Raw genomic sequence first — 24660 nt, 5'->3', positions numbered from 1 at the left:
GATTGTATGATTGTGATTGTATGATTGTGATTGTATGATTGTGATTGTATGATTGTGATTGTATGATTGTGATTGTATGATTGTGATTGTATGATTGAGATTGTATGATTGTGATTGTATTATTGTGATTGTATGATTGTGATTGTATGATTGTGATTGTATGATTGTGAATGTATGATTGTGATTGTATGATTGTGATTGTATGATTGTGATTGTATGATTGTTTTTGTATGATTGTGATTGTATAGTAGTAATTGTATGATTGTCATCGTATGATTGTGATTGTATGATTGTTTTCGTATGATTGTGATTGTATAGTAGTAATTGTATGATTGTCTTCGTATGATTGTGATCGTATGATTGTGATTGTATGATTGTGATTGTATGATTGTGATTGTATGGTTTGAATTGTATGATTGCGATTGTATCGTTGTTTGTGTATGATTGTGATTGTATGATTGTGATTGTATGATTGTGATTGTATTATTGTGATTGTATGATTGTGATTGCATGATTGTGATTCAATGATTGTGATTGTATGATTGTGATTGTACGATTGTGATTGTGTGATTGCGATAGTATGATTGTGATTGTATGATTGTGATTGTATGATTGAGATTGTATGATTGTGATTGTATTATTGTGATTGTATGATTGTGATTGTATGATTGTGATTGTATGATTGTGATTGTATGATTGTGAATGTATGATTGTGATTGTATGATTGTGATTGTATGACTGTGATTGTATGATTGTGATTGTATGATTGTATTTGTATGATTGCGATTGTATGATTGTGATTGTATGATTGTGATTGCATGATTGTGATTGTATGATTGTGATTGTATGATTTTGATTGTATGATTGTGATTTGTATGATTGCGATTGTATGATTGAGATTGTATGATTGTGATTGTATTATTGTGATTGTATGATTGTGATTGTATGATTGTGATTGTATGATTGTGAATGTATGATTGTGATTGTATGATTGTGATTGTATGATTGTGATTGTATGATTGTGATTGTATGATTGTTTTTGTATGATTGTGATTGTATAGTAGTAATTGTATGATTGTCATCGTATGATTGTGATTCTATGATTGCTTTTGTATGATTGTGATTGTATAGTAGTAATTGTATGATTGTCTTCGTATGATTGTGATCGTATGAGAGTGATTGTATGATTGTGATTGTATGATTGTGATTGTATGATTGTGATTGTATGATTGTGATTGTATGATTGTGATTGTATCATTGTTTTTGTATGATTGTGATTGTATGATTGCGATTGTGTTATTGTGATTGTATGATTGTGATTGTATGATTGTGAATGTATGATTGTGATTGTATTATTGTGATTGTATGATTGTGATTGTATGATTGTGATTGTATGATTGTGATTGTATGATTGTGATTGTATGATTGTGATTGTATGATTGAGATTGTATGATTGTGATTGTATTATTGTGATTGTATGATTGTGATTGTATGATTGTGATTGTATGATTGTGAATGTATGATTGTGATTGTATGATTGTGATTGTATGATTGTGCTTGTATGATTGTTTTTGTATGATTGTGATTGTATAGTAGTAATTGTATGATTGTCATCGTATGATTGTGATTGTATGATTGTTTTTGTATGATTGTGATTGTATAGTAGTAATTGTATGATTGTCTTCGTATGATTGTGACCGTATGATTGTGATTGTATGATTGCGATTGTATGATTTGAATTGTATGATTGCGATTGTATCATTGTTTTTGTATGATTGTGATTGTATGATTGTGATTGCATGATTGTGATTGAATGATTGTGATTGTATGATTGTGATTGTACGATTGTGATTGTATGATTGCGATAGTATGATTGTGATTGTATGATTGTGATCGTATGATTGTGATTGTATGATTGTGATTGTATGATTGTGATTGTATGATTGTGATTGTATGATTGTGATTGTATGATTGTGATTGTACGATTGTGATTGTATGATTGCGATAGTATGATTGTGATTGTATGATTGTGATTGTATGATTGTGATTGTATGATTGTGATTGTATGATTGTGACTGTATGACTGTGATTGTATGATTGTGATTGTATGATTGTGATTGTATGATTGTGATTGTATGATTGAGATTGTATGATTGTGATTGTATTATTGTGATTGTATGATTGTGATTGTATGATTGTGATTGTATGATTGTGAATGTATGATTGTGATTGTATGATTGTGATTGTATGATTGTGAATGTATGATTGTGATTGTATGATTGTGATTGTATGATTGTTTTTGTATGATTGTGATTGTATAGTAGTAATTGTATGATTGTCATCGTATGATTGTGATTGTATGATTGCTTTTGTATGATTGTGATTGTATAGTAGTAATTGTATGATTGTCATCGTATGATTGTGATTCTATGATTGCTTTTGTATGATTGTGATTGTATAGTAGTAATTGTATGATTGTCTTCGTATGATTGTGATCGTATGAGAGTGATTGTATGATTGTGATTGTATGATTGTGATTGTATGATTGTGATTGTATGATTGTGATTGTATGATTGTGATTGTATCATTGTTTTTGTATGATTGTGATTGTATGATTGCGATTGTGTTATTGTGATTGTATGATTGTGATTGTATGATTGTGAATGTATGATTGTGATTGTATTATTGTGATTGTATGATTGTGATTGTATGATTGTGATTGTATGATTGTGATTGTATGATTGTGATTGTATGATTGTGATTGTATGATTGAGATTGTATGATTGTGATTGTATTATTGTGATTGTATGATTGTGATTGTATGATTGTGATTGTATGATTGTGAATGTATGATTGTGATTGTATGATTGTGATTGTATGATTGTGCTTGTATGATTGTTTTTGTATGATTGTGATTGTATAGTAGTAATTGTATGATTGTCATCGTATGATTGTGATTGTATGATTGTTTTTGTATGATTGTGATTGTATAGTAGTAATTGATTGATTGTCTTCGTATGATTGTGATCGTATGATTGTGATTGTATGATTGCGATTGTATGATTTGAATTGTATGATTGCGATTGTATCATTGTTTTTGTATGATTGTGATTGTATGATTGTGATTGCATGATTGTGATTGAATGATTGTGATTGTATGATTGTGATTGTACGATTGTGATTGTATGATTGCGATAGTATGATTGTGATTGTATGATTGTGATCGTATGATTGTGGTTGTATGATTGTGATTGTATGATTGTGATTGTATGATTGTGATTGTATGATTGTGATTGTATGATTGTGAATGTATGATTGTGATTGTATGATTGTGATTGTATGACTGTGATTGTATGATTGTGATTGTATGATTGTATTTGTATGATTGCGATTGTATGATTGTGATTGTATGATTGTGATTGCATGATTGTGATTGTATGATTGTGATTGTATGATTTTGATTGTATGATTGTGATTTGTATGATTGCGATTGTATGATTGAGATTGTATGATTGTGATTGTATTATTGTGATTGTATGATTGTGATTGTATGATTGTGATTGTATGATTGTGAATGTATGATTGTGATTGTATGATTGTGATTGTATGATTGTGATTGTATGATTGTGATTGTATGATTGTTTTTGTATGATTGTGATTGTATAGTAGTAATTGTATGATTGTCATCGTATGATTGTGATTCTATGATTGCTTTTGTATGATTGTGATTGTATAGTAGTAATTGTATGATTGTCTTCGTATGATTGTGATCGTATGAGAGTGATTGTATGATTGTGATTGTATGATTGTGATTGTATGATTGTGATTGTATGATTGTGATTGTATGATTGTGATTGTATCATTGTTTTTGTATGATTGTGATTGTATGATTGCGATTGTGTTATTGTGATTGTATGATTGTGATTGTATGATTGTGAATGTATGATTGTGATTGTATTATTGTGATTGTATGATTGTGATTGTATGATTGTGATTGTATGATTGTGATTGTATGATTGTGATTGTATGATTGTGATTGTATGATTGAGATTGTATGATTGTGATTGTATTATTGTGATTGTATGATTGTGATTGTATGATTGTGATTGTATGATTGTGAATGTATGATTGTGATTGTATGATTGTGATTGTATGATTGTGCTTGTATGATTGTTTTTGTATGATTGTGATTGTATAGTAGTAATTGTATGATTGTCATCGTATGATTGTGATTGTATGATTGTTTTTGTATGATTGTGATTGTATAGTAGTAATTGTATGATTGTCTTCGTATGATTGTGACCGTATGATTGTGATTGTATGATTGCGATTGTATGATTTGAATTGTATGATTGCGATTGTATCATTGTTTTTGTATGATTGCGATTGTATGATTGTGATTGCATGATTGTGATTGAATGATTGTGATTGTATGATTGTGATTGTACGATTGTGATTGTATGATTGCGATAGTATGATTGTGATTGTATGATTGTGATCGTATGATTGTGATTGTATGATTGTGATTGTATGATTGTGATTGTATGATTGTGATTGTATGATTGTGATTGTATGATTGTGATTGTACGATTGTGATTGTATGATTGCGATAGTATGATTGTGATTGTATGATTGTGATTGTATGATTGTGATTGTATGATTGTGATTGTATGATTGTGACTGTATGACTGTGATTGTATGATTGTGATTGTATGATTGTGATTGTATGATTGTGATTGTATGATTGAGATTGTATGATTGTGATTGTATTATTGTGATTGTATGATTGTGATTGTATGATTGTGATTGTATGATTGTGAATGTATGATTGTGATTGTATGATTGTGATTGTATGATTGTGAATGTATGATTGTGATTGTATGATTGTGATTGTATGATTGTTTTTGTATGATTGTGATTGTATAGTAGTAATTGTATGATTGTCATCGTATGATTGTGATTGTATGATTGCTTTTGTATGATTGTGATTGTATAGTAGTAATTGTATGATTGTCATCGTATGATTGTGATTCTATGATTGCTTTTGTATGATTGTGATTGTATAGTAGTAATTGTATGATTGTCTTCGTATGATTGTGATCGTATGAGAGTGATTGTATGATTGTGATTGTATGATTGTGATTGTATGATTGTGATTGTATGATTGTGATTGTATGATTGTGATTGTATCATTGTTTTTGTATGATTGTGATTGTATGATTGCGATTGTGTTATTGTGATTGTATGATTGTGATTGTATGATTGTGAATGTATGATTGTGATTGTATTATTGTGATTGTATGATTGTGATTGTATGATTGTGATTGTATGATTGTGATTGTATGATTGTGATTGTATGATTGTGATTGTATGATTGAGATTGTATGATTGTGATTGTATTATTGTGATTGTATGATTGTGATTGTATGATTGTGATTGTATGATTGTGAATGTATGATTGTGATTGTATGATTGTGATTGTATGATTGTGCTTGTATGATTGTTTTTGTATGATTGTGATTGTATAGTAGTAATTGTATGATTGTCATCGTATGATTGTGATTGTATGATTGTTTTTGTATGATTGTGATTGTATAGTAGTAATTGATTGATTGTCTTCGTATGATTGTGATCGTATGATTGTGATTGTATGATTGCGATTGTATGATTTGAATTGTATGATTGCGATTGTATCATTGTTTTTGTATGATTGTGATTGTATGATTGTGATTGCATGATTGTGATTGAATGATTGTGATTGTATGATTGTGATTGTACGATTGTGATTGTATGATTGCGATAGTATGATTGTGATTGTATGATTGTGATCGTATGATTGTGGTTGTATGATTGTGATTGTATGATTGTGATTGTATGATTGTGATTGTATGATTGTGATTGTATGATTGTGATTGTACGATTGTGATTGTATGATTGCGATAGTATGATTGTGATTGTATGATTGTGATTGTATGATTGTGATTGTATGATTGTGATTGTATGATTGTTGTTACGGATAGAACTGGCCAATTGAGGCATTTCAGAGCATGGGATGAGAATTTAAAGAATAAACATAAGATTTAATGAATTTAGCGGGGTTTTCGGGGACGACTGGTCAAAAGCAGCAGGCATGGCGAGTTTCCATGCCTCGAAGCCCTACGTGCACGGGGAAACCTGTGGCCGTATTCGTCGAACACCATGAGTGTCTCGGCATGAAAAACACCATCGTAGCACCGGGGGTAACCAATCCGCCCGGGAGTGGTGGTGCTCACCAAAACACCGAGGGCCACTCCGCTCGGGAGAGGTGAGAACCCGGGCGGGGGCGAGCTTGCTTGCCCTGCGCTCCGGCTAGCTGTCTGCGGGATCGGTCGCACTCGAAGACGATAGATAATTAATTTTTCTAAGAAATGTACACGTGCGTGGTGCACGTGGCAATGGCACGTGGCAAAAGTGGCACGTGGCACATGCTCTGAAATTCCGAGAAAAATGCCAATTAAAAGTATTTGATCCACCGCGAAATGCCGGCGAACCCAGGTGCGCACTTCGGCAGAAAAGAAAGGCACTCCTCGGCGACGTCTCCTGATGCGTAATTTTCGAGAAACGAGTACAAAGGCGCGGACCGCTCCGTTTGACGGCGGGTACCGGCAAGTGCCGGCGCGACATCGGTATCGGCGCGCGGCGTGGCGGCGCGGCGGCTCGGCCGCAAAGGGCGGGCGGCATCGCAAGGATCGGTCGTAGAGGGATGACCGCGAAGCCAAGGTCGACGGAGGGCACGTGGCAGATTTCGAAGAAATCGGGTGGTTGCTAGGAGACGTCGTAGGGGAGTGAAACGTATAAAATAGGCGAGGGCACCGGGCCCGCCCTTCACTTCGATTCATTCTCTTATATTTGTTGCTACGCGCTTCTTTCTTTCTATTTGTTGTTACGAGGCTTCACTTATAACTTGTCACTACGGGACATACTTGTCATTACGGACTTTACTTGTATTTTGCAAAGACTTTCGTTGCGGGATCAAGTATTTCGGCTTTGATTGTAATATTGATGTCACTCGCAGACTAAATTATAATACGTGTGTTAGATAATAATTGAAATAAACTGTGCGTATTCACCGTCGAAAAATTGAGTTGTTCTGATACAATTTTTGGTGCCGAAACCCGGGACACTTTGACCGGACAGACGGTGTTTGACGCGATATCGTGACTTGTGTGGAAGTGCGAGTGACACACAAAGTGGACTTTACTCGAGACAATGGTACGAGGAAAACGAGCAGCAGCCCAACAGTCAGGAAAGCAGCCAGCGGCCAAGCGGGGCAGACCAGCGAAGGCGAGAGCATTGGCAGATCCAGGACCAGGACCGGCAACCATGGAGGACAACGACTCTGCGGGGCCTTCCAGGGCACCGTCTCCCATCCTACCTGTCATCCGACAGGGGCGTCGGGCAACAAGGACCACTGGGAACCAACGGCAGCAGGAGCTGCCAGGAGGCAGCGGTCACGGAGCAGGATGGCAGCAGCGACCCACGGAGGCGAGCATCCCATCCGCAGCCGACGAGGACACGGACTTCTCCGACGAGGCGGAGGAAATCCAGGGCAGCGAGGACGACAGGGCAACGCATCAGCCATGGAGCAACAGCACCGCGTTACCAGTAAGGCGTCAACGAAACGTGAGTGAGCAATCCTTTATTGACCCGGCTGATCGACTATCCGCGGCTATCGAACGTACGTTAGCGGCGGTACGTGAAGCGTCGCTCGCAGGGGAAGGAAGTTCGCGATTAGTAAATCGTCTCACAACCGCGAAAGCGTTACCTAGCTTCTCCGGTGATCCCTTAGAGTGGCTACACTTTAAGGAGGCATATATATCGTCATCCGAATCGGGCGGATACTCGGACCGCGAAAACATTGCACGATTGTTCGATGCCCTAAAGGGCGAGGCGCGCGACGTGGTCAAAACTTTGCTCGCGAGCAGCCGCGACGCGGACACAATAATAAAGACGTTAGAATTGCATTTCGGGAATAAACGGGCCGCTGCCGAGAAAATCGTCGCGGAATTAAAAACGTTGCCGGAGATAGATTCGGGGAGAATTTCTCTCGTACAATTCGCGACGAAGTTACGCAGTGCAGTGGTAGCGTTTAAAACGTTTAGGTTATTAGGGTACCTGCACAGCCCCGAACTAGTAAAATCCGTGGGACATAAGATACCGATAGCATTGCGATATGCATATAACCGGTACGCCGTAAGCGTTAGAGAAGAGAAATCGGAACTCGAGAAACTCGCGGATTTCATATACGCGGAAGCCGAATTAGCTACGGAAGCCGGGATTTTTGATATCGATTGCACGACGGAACGACCGACACAAAGGGTAGATCGCGGCGCGTTCGGTGGATCGCGGCGGCCGTCGGCGAAAACGGCTGTGGTATGCGTAGCAGAACGGCGAGATAGGCGCGTAGAAACAAACGCGACGGAAACTCGTAAATGCGCGTTTTGCAAAAAGGATAATCATCCGTCGCCGAAATGCCTCTTCTTCACCCGTGAACCCGTGAGTAAGCGCTGGGATCTCGTGAAAAAGTACAACCTATGCTTCGGGTGTTTGAGGCCCGGTCATTCAAGAAACGATTGCAGGAGTGAGATGTGTAAGGTCTGCAAGAGGCAGCATCACATCCTGTTGCATAAATATGTCGACGCAAATAGTGCGGAAAATGAGGCTCAGCGCGGGGCGATATCCGGGGGAGAGAGTGCGTCGAGCAGGGCATACGTCGCGAGCGACAACAGGTCGGGGGAAAATCGCGGTTCCATAGATAGTTGACTAGACGGGCAAAGCGTATTGCTGAAAATTATAGCGGTACGCGCGGGTGGGCCGAAGCGAACAATAGATACATTCGCGTTACTAGACGAGGGTTCCACGGTCACCCTGATAGACGATAGACTGGCGCGAGACCTAGGGGTAAAGGGTTCGCGAATAGACGTGTCTATAAAAGGAATAGGCGAAGGAGAAATTCGATTAGAGAATAGCAAAAAAGTAGATTTTGACGTGGAAGGGATCTTCGGCACGCACCAGATCCGCGGAGCGATAACCGTCAAAAATCTGAAGTTTCCCACACAGTCGATCAGCCGGGACATTATTGCGCGGGTACACGATGCCGCCAAAGACGTGGAGATCCGACCGTATCACGGAGCACGCGTAGAATTATTAATCGGTCAAGACAATTGGGACCTAATCGTAACACGGGAACTGCGCGAGATAATAGGTACAGATTTGGCGGTTTCGCGCTCCCGTCTTGGATGGACCGTGCATGGGTCCGCAAAATGCTCCTCACGCGCGGTATACAAAATAGATGTAAGCGAATACCAATGTACAGGGGAGGCTCTGACTTCTTTAGACGACTTAGTAAAGGGTTATTTCGCGCTAGAATATACCGGAATAAAGGATAGCGTCGCGTGTAAAGGCGAGCAGGATCGCGCGTTGCGGATACTAGAGGAAACTAGTTCGCGTAAGGGAAAAATCTGGGAAACGGGCCTCTTATGGAAGGACGATCACGCGCCGAGCACGAACGGTTTGTCTACTGCGCGGAAAAGGTTAGAATTATTAGAACGAAGGTTAGATCGCGATCCCGAATATGCACGTTTATATTACCAGGAAATGCAGCGCTTTCTAGACCAGGGTTACGCTCAAAGGGTTGAGAACACGTTAGAGAGAGCTAGGACGTGGTATCTACCGCACTTCGGAGTGCGAAACGTGAACAAGCCAAATAAAGTTCGATTAGTTTTCGATGCCGCGGCAAAGACCGGAGGAATAAGTTTAAACGACCAACTGATGTCAGGTCCGGACCTATTAAAATCATTGCCGGGAATATTAATTCGGTTTAGACAATACGCGGTCGCGGTGAAGGCGGACATTTCAGATATGTTCCTACGCGTGCAAATTCGGGAAAGCGATCGTGGTGCGCAGAGATTCCTATGGCGAGGAAAAGACAGGAATAGAGAACCGGACATTTACGAGATGTCGACGTTAATCTTCGGCGCCAAATCATCCCCGTGTAGCGCGATCTACGTCAAAGATAAGAATGCGAAAGACTGTAATGAAGCTCACCCGGAGGCAGTTAGAAGTATTATTAATGATAGCTATATGGACGATTTCTTATCGAGTCGAAGAACCGTGCGCGAAGCGGCAGAGCTCGTTCGGGATGTAATCGCGATAAACGCGCGAGCGAATTTCGCCATGCATGGTTGGGCGAGCAACAAGGCGGAGGCCTTGCGAAATTCCGTCGATCACGGGCAACGGTTAGAGCAGGGCGACACGCGGTTAGGCGACCGAGGGGGAGAGAGGGTCCTCGGTCTTTTTTGGGACACACAGAATGATGAACTCAAATTCAATGTTGAGTTAAAGAACATACCAAAAGAAATCCTGCTAGGCGAAAAGAAGCCCACCAAACGAGAGTTCTTACGCGTTATCATGTCGGTTTTCGATCCGCTCGGTATCCTCGCGCCGTTCACGTTAAAGTCAAAAATCATCATGCAGGAAATATGGCGAAGCGGTATAAATTGGGACGACCAACTACGGGAGGAAGATTTTATCCGTTGGCGCAAGTGGGTGTCCATGATAGACAGGGTAAAAGAATGCCGGATGCCGAGATGTTACGGGGTAACGGAATCGCGGGAGTCCGAAGCGCAACTCCACGTGTTTTGCGACGCGAGCTTAACGGCTTACGCGGCGGTAGCCTATCTACGGTTCGAAAACGAAAATGAGTCTGAATCCGCGCACGTTTCCTTGATCATGGCCAAAAGTAGAGTCGCGCCGTTAAAACCGTTGACGATACCGCGATTAGAGTTACAGGCGGCCCTGATGGGGACAAGACTCGCGACGTTCGTAGAAAAGGAGCTAGACATTAAAATTAGTAGACGAGTTTTTTGGTCAGATTCGACTACCGTGATTTCGTGGATCAGATCGGAGCCGCGGACGCGTCAAGTATTCGTAGCGAACCGTTTAGGAGAGATCGGGGAAAACACGCGGACGACGGAGTGGCGATGGGTTCCGACCGGTCAGAATCCCGCGGACGACGCGACGCGCTTCGAAAATAGCTTCGAATTTATAAGCCCGCGATGGTTTGAAGGCCCGGAATTTTTGCGACGTCCGGAATCCGAATGGCCGATAGAAAAAACGTTGACCGCGAAAGAGAAGGCGACAATCGACGGATTGGAGCAGCGGAAAGCGTGCGTCTACGTGGCGGCGACGGTAAAAGCAGAATTTTCGCTACCGATAAGATTGATGGGTTGGCGCGGTCTTCTCGTCATCGCGCGACGAGTACACGCGATCGTCGGTCGTTGGAAGGGGAAGAACACCGTGAAAGAACCGTTGGAAATAGTTCAGATAGGGGAACAGTATTGGTACCGCGTTATCCAGGAAGAATATTTCGGAGCTGAGATAGTTGCGTTGAGAAACGGCCGTAATATCAACAAAGGAAGTAAAATCGCCGGTTTAAATCCATACGTAGACGAACAGGGAATTTTAAGGGCCAACGGGCGCGTAACGGCAACGGGACTTGAGGGGTTTGACAACCGACCAATCATACTCGAGGGTCGACACCCTGCGACCAAATTACTAATGGCAGAATACCATCGGAAGTTCTATCACGCGAGTAGCGACGCGGTAGTCAACGAATTAAGGCAAAAATACCATATAATCGGTCTTCGACGCGTTTTACGTTCGCTCATAAGTAGGTGTATTGTATGTCGTATACGGCGAGGCAGGCCACAGAACCCGCTGATGTCCGCGCTACCGGTCGGGCGTGTAGCTTTTCGGCAAAGACCCTTTACACACTGTGGGGTCGACTATTTCGGACCATTGATGGTAAAGATCGGGCGGCGAAGAGAGAAACGTTGGGGAGTGTTGTTTACGTGTCTCACGACAAGGGCCATCCACTTAGAGATCGCGCATTCGCTAAGTGCTAGTTCGGCCATAATGGCATTACAAAGACTCGCGGCGCGAAGAGGCACACCGCAGGTGGTCTACAGCGACAATGGGACGAACTTTCGGGGCGCGGATAAGGAGCTGAAAGACGCGACCGCGAGTATGGACCGAGCTAAGATCGAGGAATGCGCATTGTCGAAACGCGTGAAATGGGTTTTCAACCCCCCTGACGCACCGCATATGGGTGGGGCGTGGGAACGATTGATTAGGTCGGTAAAAACCGCGTTAAACGTGATTTTAAGGGAACAAGCACCCTCCGAAGAAGTTCTTTCTACGCTCTTCGCCGAAGCCGAACATTCGGTAAACTCGCGGCCGCTCACGCACGTGTCGTTAGACCCTCGCGATAAAGAGGCACTGACGCCAAATCATTTCCTGATAGGATCGTCCTCGGGTGAGATTCAGCTAGGTAGATATGACCTCCAAAATGTATGTTTGCGAAGACAGTGGCGAACGGCGCAGAGTTTCGCGGAGGCGTTTTGGAAACGATGGTTGCGCGAATATTTACCTACGCTCGTACCGCGAAAGAAATGGACCGAAAAGGAAAATCCCTTAGAAGTAGGCGATATAGTGTTGATCGTAGATTTACAAGCACCGCGAAATAGTTGGCGAAAAGGGACCGTTACACGAGTATTTCCCGGTGTAGATAAAGAAGTCAGAGTGGCCGAGGTGCGCACACGAACGGGTGATTTTATACGTCCGACACGAAAACTAATAAAACTACTAGGAATAAATGAGGTACAAAATTAAATGAATTTTGTACGAGGGGGAGGATTGTTACGGATAGAACTGGCCAATTGAGGCATTTCAGAGCATGGGATGAGAATTTAAAGAATAAACATAAGATTTAATGAATTTAGCGGGGTTTTCGGGGACGACTGGTCAAAAGCAGCAGGCATGGCGAGTTTCCATGCCTCGAAGCCCTACGTGCACGGGGAAACCTGTGGCCGTATTCGTCGAACACCATGAGTGTCTCGGCATGAAAAACACCATCGTAGCACCGGGGGTAACCAATCCGCCCGGGAGTGGTGGTGCTCACCAAAACACCGAGGGCCACTCCGCTCGGGAGAGGTGAGAACCCGGGCGGGGGCGAGCTTGCTTGCCCTGCGCTCCGGCTAGCTGTCTGCGGGATCGGTCGCACTCGAAGACGATAGATAATTAATTTTTCTAAGAAATGTACACGTGCGTGGTGCACGTGGCAATGGCACGTGGCAAAAGTGGCACGTGGCACATGCTCTGAAATTCCGAGAAAAATGCCAATTAAAAGTATTTGATCCACCGCGAAATGCCGGCGAACCCAGGTGCGCACTTCGGCAGAAAAGAAAGGCACTCCTCGGCGACGTCTCCTGATGCGTAATTTTCGAGAAACGAGTACAAAGGCGCGGACCGCTCCGTTTGACGGCGGGTACCGGCAAGTGCCGGCGCGACATCGGTATCGGCGCGCGGCGTGGCGGCGCGGCGGCTCGGCCGCAAAGGGCGGGCGGCATCGCAAGGATCGGTCGTAGAGGGATGACCGCGAAGCCAAGGTCGACGGAGGGCACGTGGCAGATTTCGAAGAAATCGGGTGGTTGCTAGGAGACGTCGTAGGGGAGTGAAACGTATAAAATAGGCGAGGGCACCGGGCCCGCCCTTCACTTCGATTCATTCTCTTATATTTGTTGCTACGCGCTTCTTTCTTTCTATTTGTTGTTACGAGGCTTCACTTATAACTTGTCACTACGGGACATACTTGTCATTACGGACTTTACTTGTATTTTGCAAAGACTTTCGTTGCGGGATCAAGTATTTCGGCTTTGATTGTAATATTGATGTCACTCGCAGACTAAATTATAATACGTGTGTTAGATAATAATTGAAATAAACTGTGCGTATTCACCGTCGAAAAATTGAGTTGTTCTGATACAATTGTGATTGTATGACTGTGATTGTATGATTGTGATTGTATGATTGTGATTGTATGATTGTGATTGTATGATTGAGATTGTATGATTGTGATTGTATTATTGTGATTGTATGATTGTGATTGTATGATTGTGATTGTATGATTGTGAATGTATGATTGTGATTGTATGATTGTGATTGTATGATTGTGAATGTATGATTGTGATTGTATGATTGTGATTGTATGATTGGTTTTGTATGATTGTGATTGTATAGTAGTAATTGTATGATTGTCATCGTATGATTGTGATTGTATGATTGCTTTTGTATGATTGTGATTGTATAGTAGTAATTGTATGATTGTCTTCGTATGATTGTGATCGTATGATAGTGATTGTATGATTGTGATTGTATGATTGTGATTGTATGATTGTGATTGTATGATTGTGATTGTATGATTGTGATTGTATCATTGTTTTTGTATGATTGTGATTGTATGATTGCGATTGTGTAATTGTGATTGTATGATTGTGATTGTATGATTGTGATTGTATGATTGGGATGGTATGATTGTGATTGTATGATTGTGATTGTATGATTGGGATGGTATGATTGTGATTGTATGATCGAAATTGCATGATTGTGATTGTATGATTGTGATCGTATGCTTGTGATTATATGATTGTGATTGTATGATTGCAATAGTATGATTGCGATTGTATGATTGTGATTGTATGATTGTGATTGTATGATTGTGTTTGTATGATTGCGATTGTATGATTTTGATTGTATGATTGAGATTGTATGATTGTGATTGTATTATTGTGATTGTATGATTGTGATTGTATGATTGTGATTGTATGATTGTGATTGTATGATTGTGATTGTATGATTGTGATTGTATGATTGTGATTGCATGATTGTGATTGAATGATTGTGATTGTATGATTGTTTTTGTATGATTGTGATTGTATAGTAGTAATTGTATGATTGTCATCGTATGATTGTGATTGTATGATTGCTTTTGTATGATTGTGATTGTATAGTAGTAATTGTATGATTGTCTTCGTATGATTGTGATCGTATGATTGTGATTGTATGATTGTGATTGTATAGTAGTAATTGTATGATTGTCTTCGTATGATTGTGATCGTATGATTGTGATTGTATGATTGTGATTGTATGATTGTGATTGTATGATTGTGATTGCATGATTGTGATTCAATGATTGTGATTATATTATTGTGATTGTGTGATTGTGATTGTACGATTGTGATTGTATGATTGCGATAATATGATTGTGATTGTATGATTGTGATTGTATGATTGTGATTGTATGATTGTGATTGTATGATTGTGATTGTATGATTGTGATTGTATGATTGTGATTGTATGATTGTGATTGTATGATTGTGATTGTATGATTGGTTTTGTATGATTGTGATTGTATAGTAGTAATTGTATGATTGTCATCGTATGATTGTGATTGTATGATTGCTTTTGTATGATTGTGATTGTATAGTAGTAATTGTATGATTGTCTTCGTATGATTGTGATCGTATGATAGTGATTGTATGATTGTGATTGTATGATTGTGATTGTATGATTGTGATTGTATGATTGTGATTGTATGATTGTGATTGTATGATTGTGATTGTATCATTGTTTTTGTATGATTGTGATTGTATGATTGCGATTGTGTAATTGTGATTGTATGATTGTGATTGTATGATTGTGATTGTATGATTGGGATGGTATGATTGTGATTGTATGATTGTGATTGTATGATTGTGATTGTATGATTGGGATGGTATGATTGTGATTGTATGATCGAAATTGCATGATTGTGATTGTATGATTGTGATCGTATGCTTGTGATTATATGATTGTGATTGTATGATTGCAATAGTATGATTGCGATTGTATGATTGTGATTGTATGATTGTGATTGTATGATTGTGTTTGTATGATTGCGATTGTATGATTTTGATTGTATGATTGAGATTGTATGATTGTGATTGTATTATTGTGATTGTATGATTGTGATTGTATGATTGTGATTGTATGATTGTGATTGTATGATTGTGATTGTATGATTGTGATTGTATGATTGTGATTGCATGATTGTGATTGAATGATTGTGATTGTATGATTGTTTTTGTATGATTGTGATTGTATAGTAGTAATTGTATGATTGTCATCGTATGATTGTGATTGTATGATTGCTTTTGTATGATTGTGATTGTATAGTAGTAATTGTATGATTGTCTTCGTATGATTGTGATCGTATGATTGTGATTGTATGATTGTGATTGTATAGTAGTAATTGTATGATTGTCTTCGTATGATTGTGATCGTATGATTGTGATTGTATGATTGTGATTGTATGATTGTGATTGTATGATTGTGATTGTATGATTGTGATTGCATGATTGTGATTCAATGATTGTGATTATATTATTGTGATTGTGTGATTGTGATTGTACGATTGTGATTGTATGATTGTGATTGTATGATTGCGATAATATGATTGTGATTGTATGATTGTGATTGTATGATTGTGATTGTATGATTGTGATTGTATGATTGTGATTGTATGATTGTGATTGTATGATTGTGATTGTATGATTGTGATTGTATGATTGTGATTGTATGATTGTGATTGTATGATTGTGATTGTATGATTGAGATTGTATGATTGTGATTGTAGTATTGTGATTGTATGATTGTGATTGTATGATTGTGATTGTATGATTGTGATTGTATGATTGTGATTGCATGATTGTGATTGAATGATTGTGATTGTATGATTGTGATTGTACGATTGTGATTGTACGATTGCGATAGTATGATTGTGATTGTATGATTGTGTTTGTATGATTGTGATTGTATGATTGTGATTGTATGATTGTGATTGTATTATTGCGATTGTATGATTGAGATTGTATGATTGAGATTGTATGATTGTGATTGTATTATTGTGATTGTATGATTGTGATTGTATGATTGTGGTTGTATGATTGTGAATGTATGATTGTGATTGTATTATTGTGATTGTATGATTGTGATTGTATGATTGTGATTGTATGATTGTGATTGTATGATTGTGATTGTATGATTGAGATTGTATGATTGTGATTGTATTATTGTGATTGTATGATTGTGATTGTATGATTGTGATTGTATGATTGTGATTGTATGATTGTGATTGTATGATTGTGATTGTATGATTGTGATTGTATGACTGTGATTGTATGATTGTGATTGTATGATTGTGATTGTATGATTGTGATTGTATAATTGAGATTGTATGATTGTGATTGTATTATTGTGATTGTATGATTGTGATTGTATGATTGTGAATGTATGATTGTGATTGTATGATTGTGATTGTATGATTGTGATTGTATGATTGTTTTTGTATGATTGTGATTGTATAGTAGTAATTGTATGATTGTCATCGTATGATTGTGATTGTATGATTGTTTTCGTATGATTGTGATTGTATAGTAGTAATTGTATGATTGTCTTCGCATGATTGTGATCGTATGATTGTGATTGTATGATTGTGATTGTATGATTGTGATTGTATGATTTGAATTGTATGATTGCGATTGTATCATTGTTTGTGTATGATTGTGATTGTATGATTGTGATTGTATGATTGTGATTGTATGATTGTGATTGTATGATTGTGATTGTATGATTGTGATTGCATGATTGTGATTCAATGATTGTGATTGTATGATTGTGATTGTACGATTGTGATTGTATGATTGCGATAGTATGATTGTGATTGTATGATTGTGATTGTATGATTGAGATTGTATGATTGTGATTGTATTATTGTGATTGTATGATTGTGATTGTATGATTGTGATTGTATGATTGTGAATGTATGATTGTGATTGTATGATTGTGATTGTATGACTGTGATTGTATGATTGTGATTGTATGATTGTGATTGTATGATTGTGTTTGTATGATTGCTATTGTATGATTGTGATTGTATGATTGTGATTGCATGATTGTGATTGTATGATTGTGATTGTATGATTTTGATTGTATGATTGTGATTTGTATGATTGCGATTGTATGATTGAGATTGTATGATTGTGATTGTATTATTGTGATTGTATGATTGTGATTGTATGATTGTGATTGTATGATTGTGAATGTATGATTGTGATTGTATGATTGTGATTGTATGATTGTTTTTGTATGATTGTGATTGTATAGTAGTAATTGTATGATTGTCATCGTATGAATGTGATTGTATGATTGCTTTTGTATGATTGTGATTGTATAGTAGTAATTGTATGATTGTCTTCGTATGATTGTGATCGTATGATAGTGATTGTATGATTGTGATTGTATGATTGTGATTGTATGATTGTGATTGTATGATTGTGATTGTATGATTGTGATTGTATCATTGTGATTGTATCATTGTTTTTGTATGATTGTGATTGTATGATTGCGATTGTGTAATTGTGATTGTATGATTGTGATTGTATGATTGTGATTGTATGATTGGGATGGTATGATTGTGATTGTATGATTGTGAATGTATGATTGTGATTGTATGATTGGGATGGTATGATTGTGATTGTATGATCGAAATTGCATGATTGTGATTGTATGATTGTGATCGTATGCTTGTGATTATATGATTGTGATTGTATGATTGCAATAGTATGATTGTGATTGTATGATTGTGATTGTATGATTGTGATTGTATGATTGTGTTTGTATGATTGCGATTGTATGATTTTGATTGTATGATTGAGATTGTATGATTGTGATTGTATTATTGTGATTGAATGATTGTGATTGTATGATTGTGATTGTATGATTGTGATTGTATGATTGTGATTGTATGATTGTGAATGTATGATTGTGATTGCATGATTGTGATTGAATGATTGTGATTGTATGATTGTTTTTGTATGATTGTGATTGTATAGTAGTAATTGTATGATTGTCATCGTATGATTGTGATTGTATGATTGCTTTTGTATGATTGTGATTGTATAGTAGTAATTGTATGATTGTCTTCGTATGATTGTGATCGTATGATTGTGATTGTATGATTGTGATTGTATAGTAGTAATTGTATGATTGTCTTTGTATGATTGTGATCGTATGATTGTGATTGTATGATTGTGATTGTATGATTGTGATTGTATGATTGTGATTGTATGATTGTGATTGTATGATTGTGATTGCATGATTGTGATTCAATGATTGTGATTATATTATTGTGATTGTGTGATTGTGATTGTACGATTGTGATTGTATGATTGCGATAATATGATTGTGATTGTATGATTGTGATTGTATGATTGTGATTGTATGATTGTGATTGTATGATTGTGATTGTATGATTGTGATTGTATGATTGTGATTGTATGATTGTGATTGTATGATTGTGATTGTATGATTGTGATTGTATGATTGAGATTGTATGATTGTGATTGTATTATTGTGATTGTATGATTGTGATTGTAGTATTGTGATTGTATGATTGTGATTGTATGATTGTGATTGTATGATTGTGAATGTATGATTGTGATTGTATGATTGTGATTGTATGATTGTGATTGTATGATTGTTTTTGTATGATTGTGATTGTATAGTAGTAATTGTATGATTGTCATCGTATGATTGTGATTGTATGATTGTTTTCGTAGGATTGTGATTGTATAGTAGTAATTGTATGATTGTCTTCGTATGATTGTGATCGTATGATTGTGATTGTATGATTGTGATTGTATGATTGTGATTGTATGGTTTGAATTGTATGATTGCGATTGTATCGTTGTTTGTGTATGATTGTGATTGTATGATTGTGATTGTATGATTGTGATTGTATTATTGTGATTGTATGGTTGTGATTGCATGATTGTGATTCAATGATTGTGATTGTATGATTTGAATTGTATGATTGCGATTGTATCATTGTTTGTGTATGATTGTGATTGTATGATTGTGATTGTATGATTGTGATTGTATGATTGTGATTGTATGATTGTGATTGTATGAATGTGATTGCATGATTGTGATTCAATGATTGTGATTGTATTATTGTGATTGTATGATTGTGATTGTATGATTGTGATTGTATGATTGTGATTGTATGATTGTGATTGTATGATTGTGATTGTATAGTAGTAATTGTAGGATTGTCATCGTATGATTGTGATTGTATGATTGTTTTTGTATGATTGTGATTGTATAGTAGTAATTGTATGATTGTCATCGTATGATTGTGATTGTATGATTGTTTTCGTATGATTGTGATTGTATAGTAGTAATTGTATGATTGTCTTCGTATGATTGTGATCGTATGATTGTGATTGTATGATTGTGATTGTATGATTGTGATTGTATGGTTTGAATTGTATGATTGCGATTGTATCGTTGTTTGTGTATGATTGTGATTGTATGATTGTGATTGTATGATTGTGATTGTATGATTGTGATTGTATTATTGTGATTGTATGATTGTGATTGCATGATTGTGATTCAATGATTGTGATTGTATGATTTGAATTGTATGATTGCGATTGTATCATTGTTTGTGTATGATTGTGATTGTATGATTGTGATTGTATGATTGTGAATGTATGATTGTGATTGTATGATTGTGATTGTATGATTGTGATTGTATGATTGTGATTGTATGATTGTTTTTGTATGATTGTGATTGTATAGTAGTAATTGTATGATTGTCATCGTATGATTGTGATTCTATGATTGCTTTTGTATGATTGTGATTGTATAGTAGTAATTGTATGATTGTCTTCGTATGATTGTGATCGTATGAGAGTGATTGTATGATTGTGATTGTATGATCGTGATTGCATGATTGTGATTGTATGATTGTGATTGTATGATTGTGATTGTATCATTGTTTTTGTATGATTGTGATTGTATGATTGCGATTGTGTTATTGTGATTGTATGATTGTGATTGTATGATTGTGAATGTATGATTGTGATTGTATTATTGTGATTGTATGATTGTGATGGTATGATTGTGATTGTATGATTGTGATTGTATGATTGTGATTGTATGATTGTGATTGTATGATTGAGATTGTATGATTGTGATTGTATTATTGTGATTGTATGATTGTGATTGTATGATTGTGATTGTATGATTGTGAATGTATGATTGTGATTGTATGATTGTGATTGTATGATTGTGCTTGTATGATTGTTTTTGTATGATTGTGATTGTATAGTAGTAATTGTATGATTGTCATCGTATGATTGTGATTGTATGATTGTTTTTGTATGATTGTGATTGTATAGTAGTAATTGTATGATTGTCTTCGTATGATTGTGACCGTATGATTGTGATTGTATGATTGCGATTGTATGATTTGAATTGTATGATTGCGATTGTATCATTGTTTTTGTATGATTGTGATTGTATGATTGTGATTGTATGATTGTGATTGTATGACTGTGATTGTATGATTGTGATTGTATGATTGTGATTGTATGATTGTGATTGTATGATTGAGATTGTATGATTGTGATTGTATTATTGTGATTGTATGATTGTGATTGTATGATTGTGATTGTATGATTGTGAATGTATGATTGTGATTGTATGATTGTGATTGTATGATTGTGAATGTATGATTGTGATTGTATGATTGTGATTGTATGATTGTTTTTGTATGATTGTGATTGTATAGTAGTAATTGTATGATTGTCATCGTATGATTGTGATTGTATGATTGCTTTTGTATGATTGTGATTGTATAGTAGTAATTGTATGATTGTCATCGTATGATTGTGATTCTATGATTGCTTTTGTATGATTGTGATTGTATAGTAGTAATTGTATGATTGTCTTCGTATGATTGTGATCGTATGAGAGTGATTGTATGATTGTGATTGTATGATTGTGATTGTATGATTGTGATTGTATGATTGTGATTGTATGATTGTGATTGTATCATTGTTTTTGTATGATTGTGATTGTATGATTGCGATTGTGTTATTGTGATTGTATGATTGTGATTGTATGATTGTGAATGTATGATTGTGATTGTATTATTGTGATTGTATGATTGTGATTGTATGATTGTGATTGTATGATTGTGATTGTATGATTGTGATTGTATGATTGTGATTGTATGATTGAGATTGTATGATTGTGATTGTATTATTGTGATTGTATGATTGTGATTGTATGATTGTGATTGTATGATTGTGAATGTATGATTGTGATTGTATGATTGTGATTGTATGATTGTGCTTGTATGATTGTTTTTGTATGATTGTGATTGTATAGTAGTAATTGTATGATTGTCATCGTATGATTGTGATTGTATGATTGTTTTTGTATGATTGTGATTGTATAGTAGTAATTGTATGATTGTCTTCGTATGATTGTGATCGTATGATTGTGATTGTATGATTGCGATTGTATGATTTGAATTGTATGATTGCGATTGTATCATTGTTTTTGTATGATTGTGATTGTATGATTGTGATTGCATGATTGTGATTGAATGATTGTGAATGTATGATTGTGATTGTACGATTGTGATTGTATGATTGCGATAGTATGATTGTGATTGTATGATTGTGATCGTATGATTGTGATTGTATGATTGTGATTGTATGATTGTGATTGTATGATTGTGATTGTATGATTGTGATTGTATGATTGTGATTGTACGATTGTGATTGTATGATTGCGATAGTATGATTGTGATTGTATGATTGTGATTGTATGATTGTGATTGTATGATTGTGATTGTATGATTGTGATTGTATGACTGTGATTGTATGATTGTAATTGTATGATTGTGATTGTATGATTGTGATTGTATGATTGAGATTGTATGATTGTGATTGTATTATTGTGATTGTATGATTGTGATTGTATGATTGTGATTGTATGATTGTGAATGTATGATTGTGATTGTATGATTGTGATTGTATGATTGTGAATGTATGATTGTGATTGTATGATTGTGATTGTATGATTGTTTTTGTATGATTGTGATTGTATAGTAGTAATTGTATGATTGTCATCGTATGATTGTGATTGTATGATTGCTTTTGTATGATTGTGATTGTATAGTAGTAATTGTATGATTGTCTTCGTATGATTGTGATCGTATGATAGTGATTGTATGATTGTGATTGTATGATTGTGATTGTATGATTGTGATTGTATGATTGTGATTGTATGATTGTGATTGTATCATTGTTTTTGTATGATTGTGATTGTATGATTGCGATTGTGTAATTGTGATTGTATGATTGTGATTGTATGATTGTGATTGTATGATTGGGATGGTATGATTGTGATTGTATGATTGTGATTGTATGATTGTGATTGTATGATTGGGATGGTATGATTGTGATTGTATGATCGAAATTGCATGATTGTGATTGTATGATTGTGATCGTATGCTTGTGATTATATGATTGTGATTGTATGATTGCAATAGTATGATTGCGATTGTATGATTGTGATTGTATGATTGTGATTGTATGATTGTGTTTGTATGATTGCGATTGTATGATTTTGATTGTATGATTGAGATTGTATGATTGTGATTGTATTATTGTGATTGTATGATTGTGATTGTATGATTGTGATTGTATGATTGTGATTGTATGATTGTGATTGTATGATTGTGATTGTATGATTGCGATTGCATGATTGTGATTGAATGATTGTGATTGTATGATTGTTTTTGTATGATTGTGATTGTATAGTAGTAATTGTATGATTGTCATCGTATGATTGTGATTGTATGATTGCTTTTGTATGATTGTGATTGTATAGTAGTAATTGTATGATTGTCTTCGTATGATTGTGATCGTATGATTGTGATTGTATGATTGTGATTGCATGATTGTGATTCAATGATTGTGATTATATTATTGTGATTGTGTGATTGTGATTGTACGATTGTGATTGTATGATTGCGATAATATGATTGTGATTGTATGATTGTGATTGTATGATTGTGATTGTATGATTGTGATTGTATGATTGTGATTGTATGATTGTGATTGTATGATTGTGATTGTATGATTGTGATTGTATGATTGTGATTGTATGATTGTGATTGTATGATTGTGATTGTATGATTGTGATTGTATGATTGTGATTGTATGATTGTGATTGTATGATTGTGATTGTACGATTGTGATTGTATGATTGCGATAGTATGATTGTGATTGTATGATTGTGATTGTATGATTTGAATTGTATGATTGCGATTGTATCATTGTTTTTGTATGATTGTGATTGTATGATTGTGATTGCATGATTGTGATTGAATGATTGTGATTGTATGATTGTGATTGTACGATTGTGATTGTATGATTGCGATAGTATGATTGTGATTGTATGATTGTGATCGTATGATTGTGATTGTATGATTGTGATTGTATGATTGTGATTGTATGATTGTGATTGTATGATTGCGATTGTATGATTTGAATTGTATGATTGCGATTGTATCATTGTTTTTGTATGATTGTGATTGTATGATTGTGATTGCATGATTGTGATTGAATGATTGTGATTGTATGATTGTGATTGTACGATTGTGATTGTATGATTGCGATAGTATGATTGTGATTGTATGATTGTGATTGCATGATTGTTTTTGTATGATTGTGATTGTATGATTGTGATTGTATGATTGTGATTGCATGATTGTGATTCAATGATTGTGATTATATTATTGTGATTGTGTGATTGTGATTGTACGATTGTGATTGTATGATTGCGATAATATGATTGTGATTGTATGATTGTGATTGTATG

At 36.3% G+C, this 24660-nt stretch overlaps 1 protein-coding gene across 1 annotated transcript in view; it reads left to right on the top strand.

The window, feature by feature from the left end:
* The first annotated feature begins 7248 nt into the window (after positions 1-7248).
* Positions 7249-24660, top strand: part of LOC143266122 (uncharacterized) — a 199317-nt gene continuing 181905 nt past the window's right edge. The window contains exons 1-2 of the mRNA XM_076541758.1: positions 7249-8539; positions 8837-12646. Of these exons, the coding sequence (XP_076397873.1) occupies positions 7249-8539; positions 8837-12646 (5101 nt within the window). The remainder of the gene's footprint in view (positions 8540-8836; positions 12647-24660) is intronic.

Source organism: Megachile rotundata, unplaced genomic scaffold (genome assembly GCF_050947335.1).
Source record: "Megachile rotundata isolate GNS110a unplaced genomic scaffold, iyMegRotu1 scaffold0031, whole genome shotgun sequence".
Lineage (NCBI taxonomy): Eukaryota > Metazoa > Arthropoda > Insecta > Hymenoptera > Megachilidae > Megachile > Megachile rotundata.
Note: the sequence above shows the minus strand (reverse complement) of the source record. Positions and strands in the feature narration are given on the sequence as shown.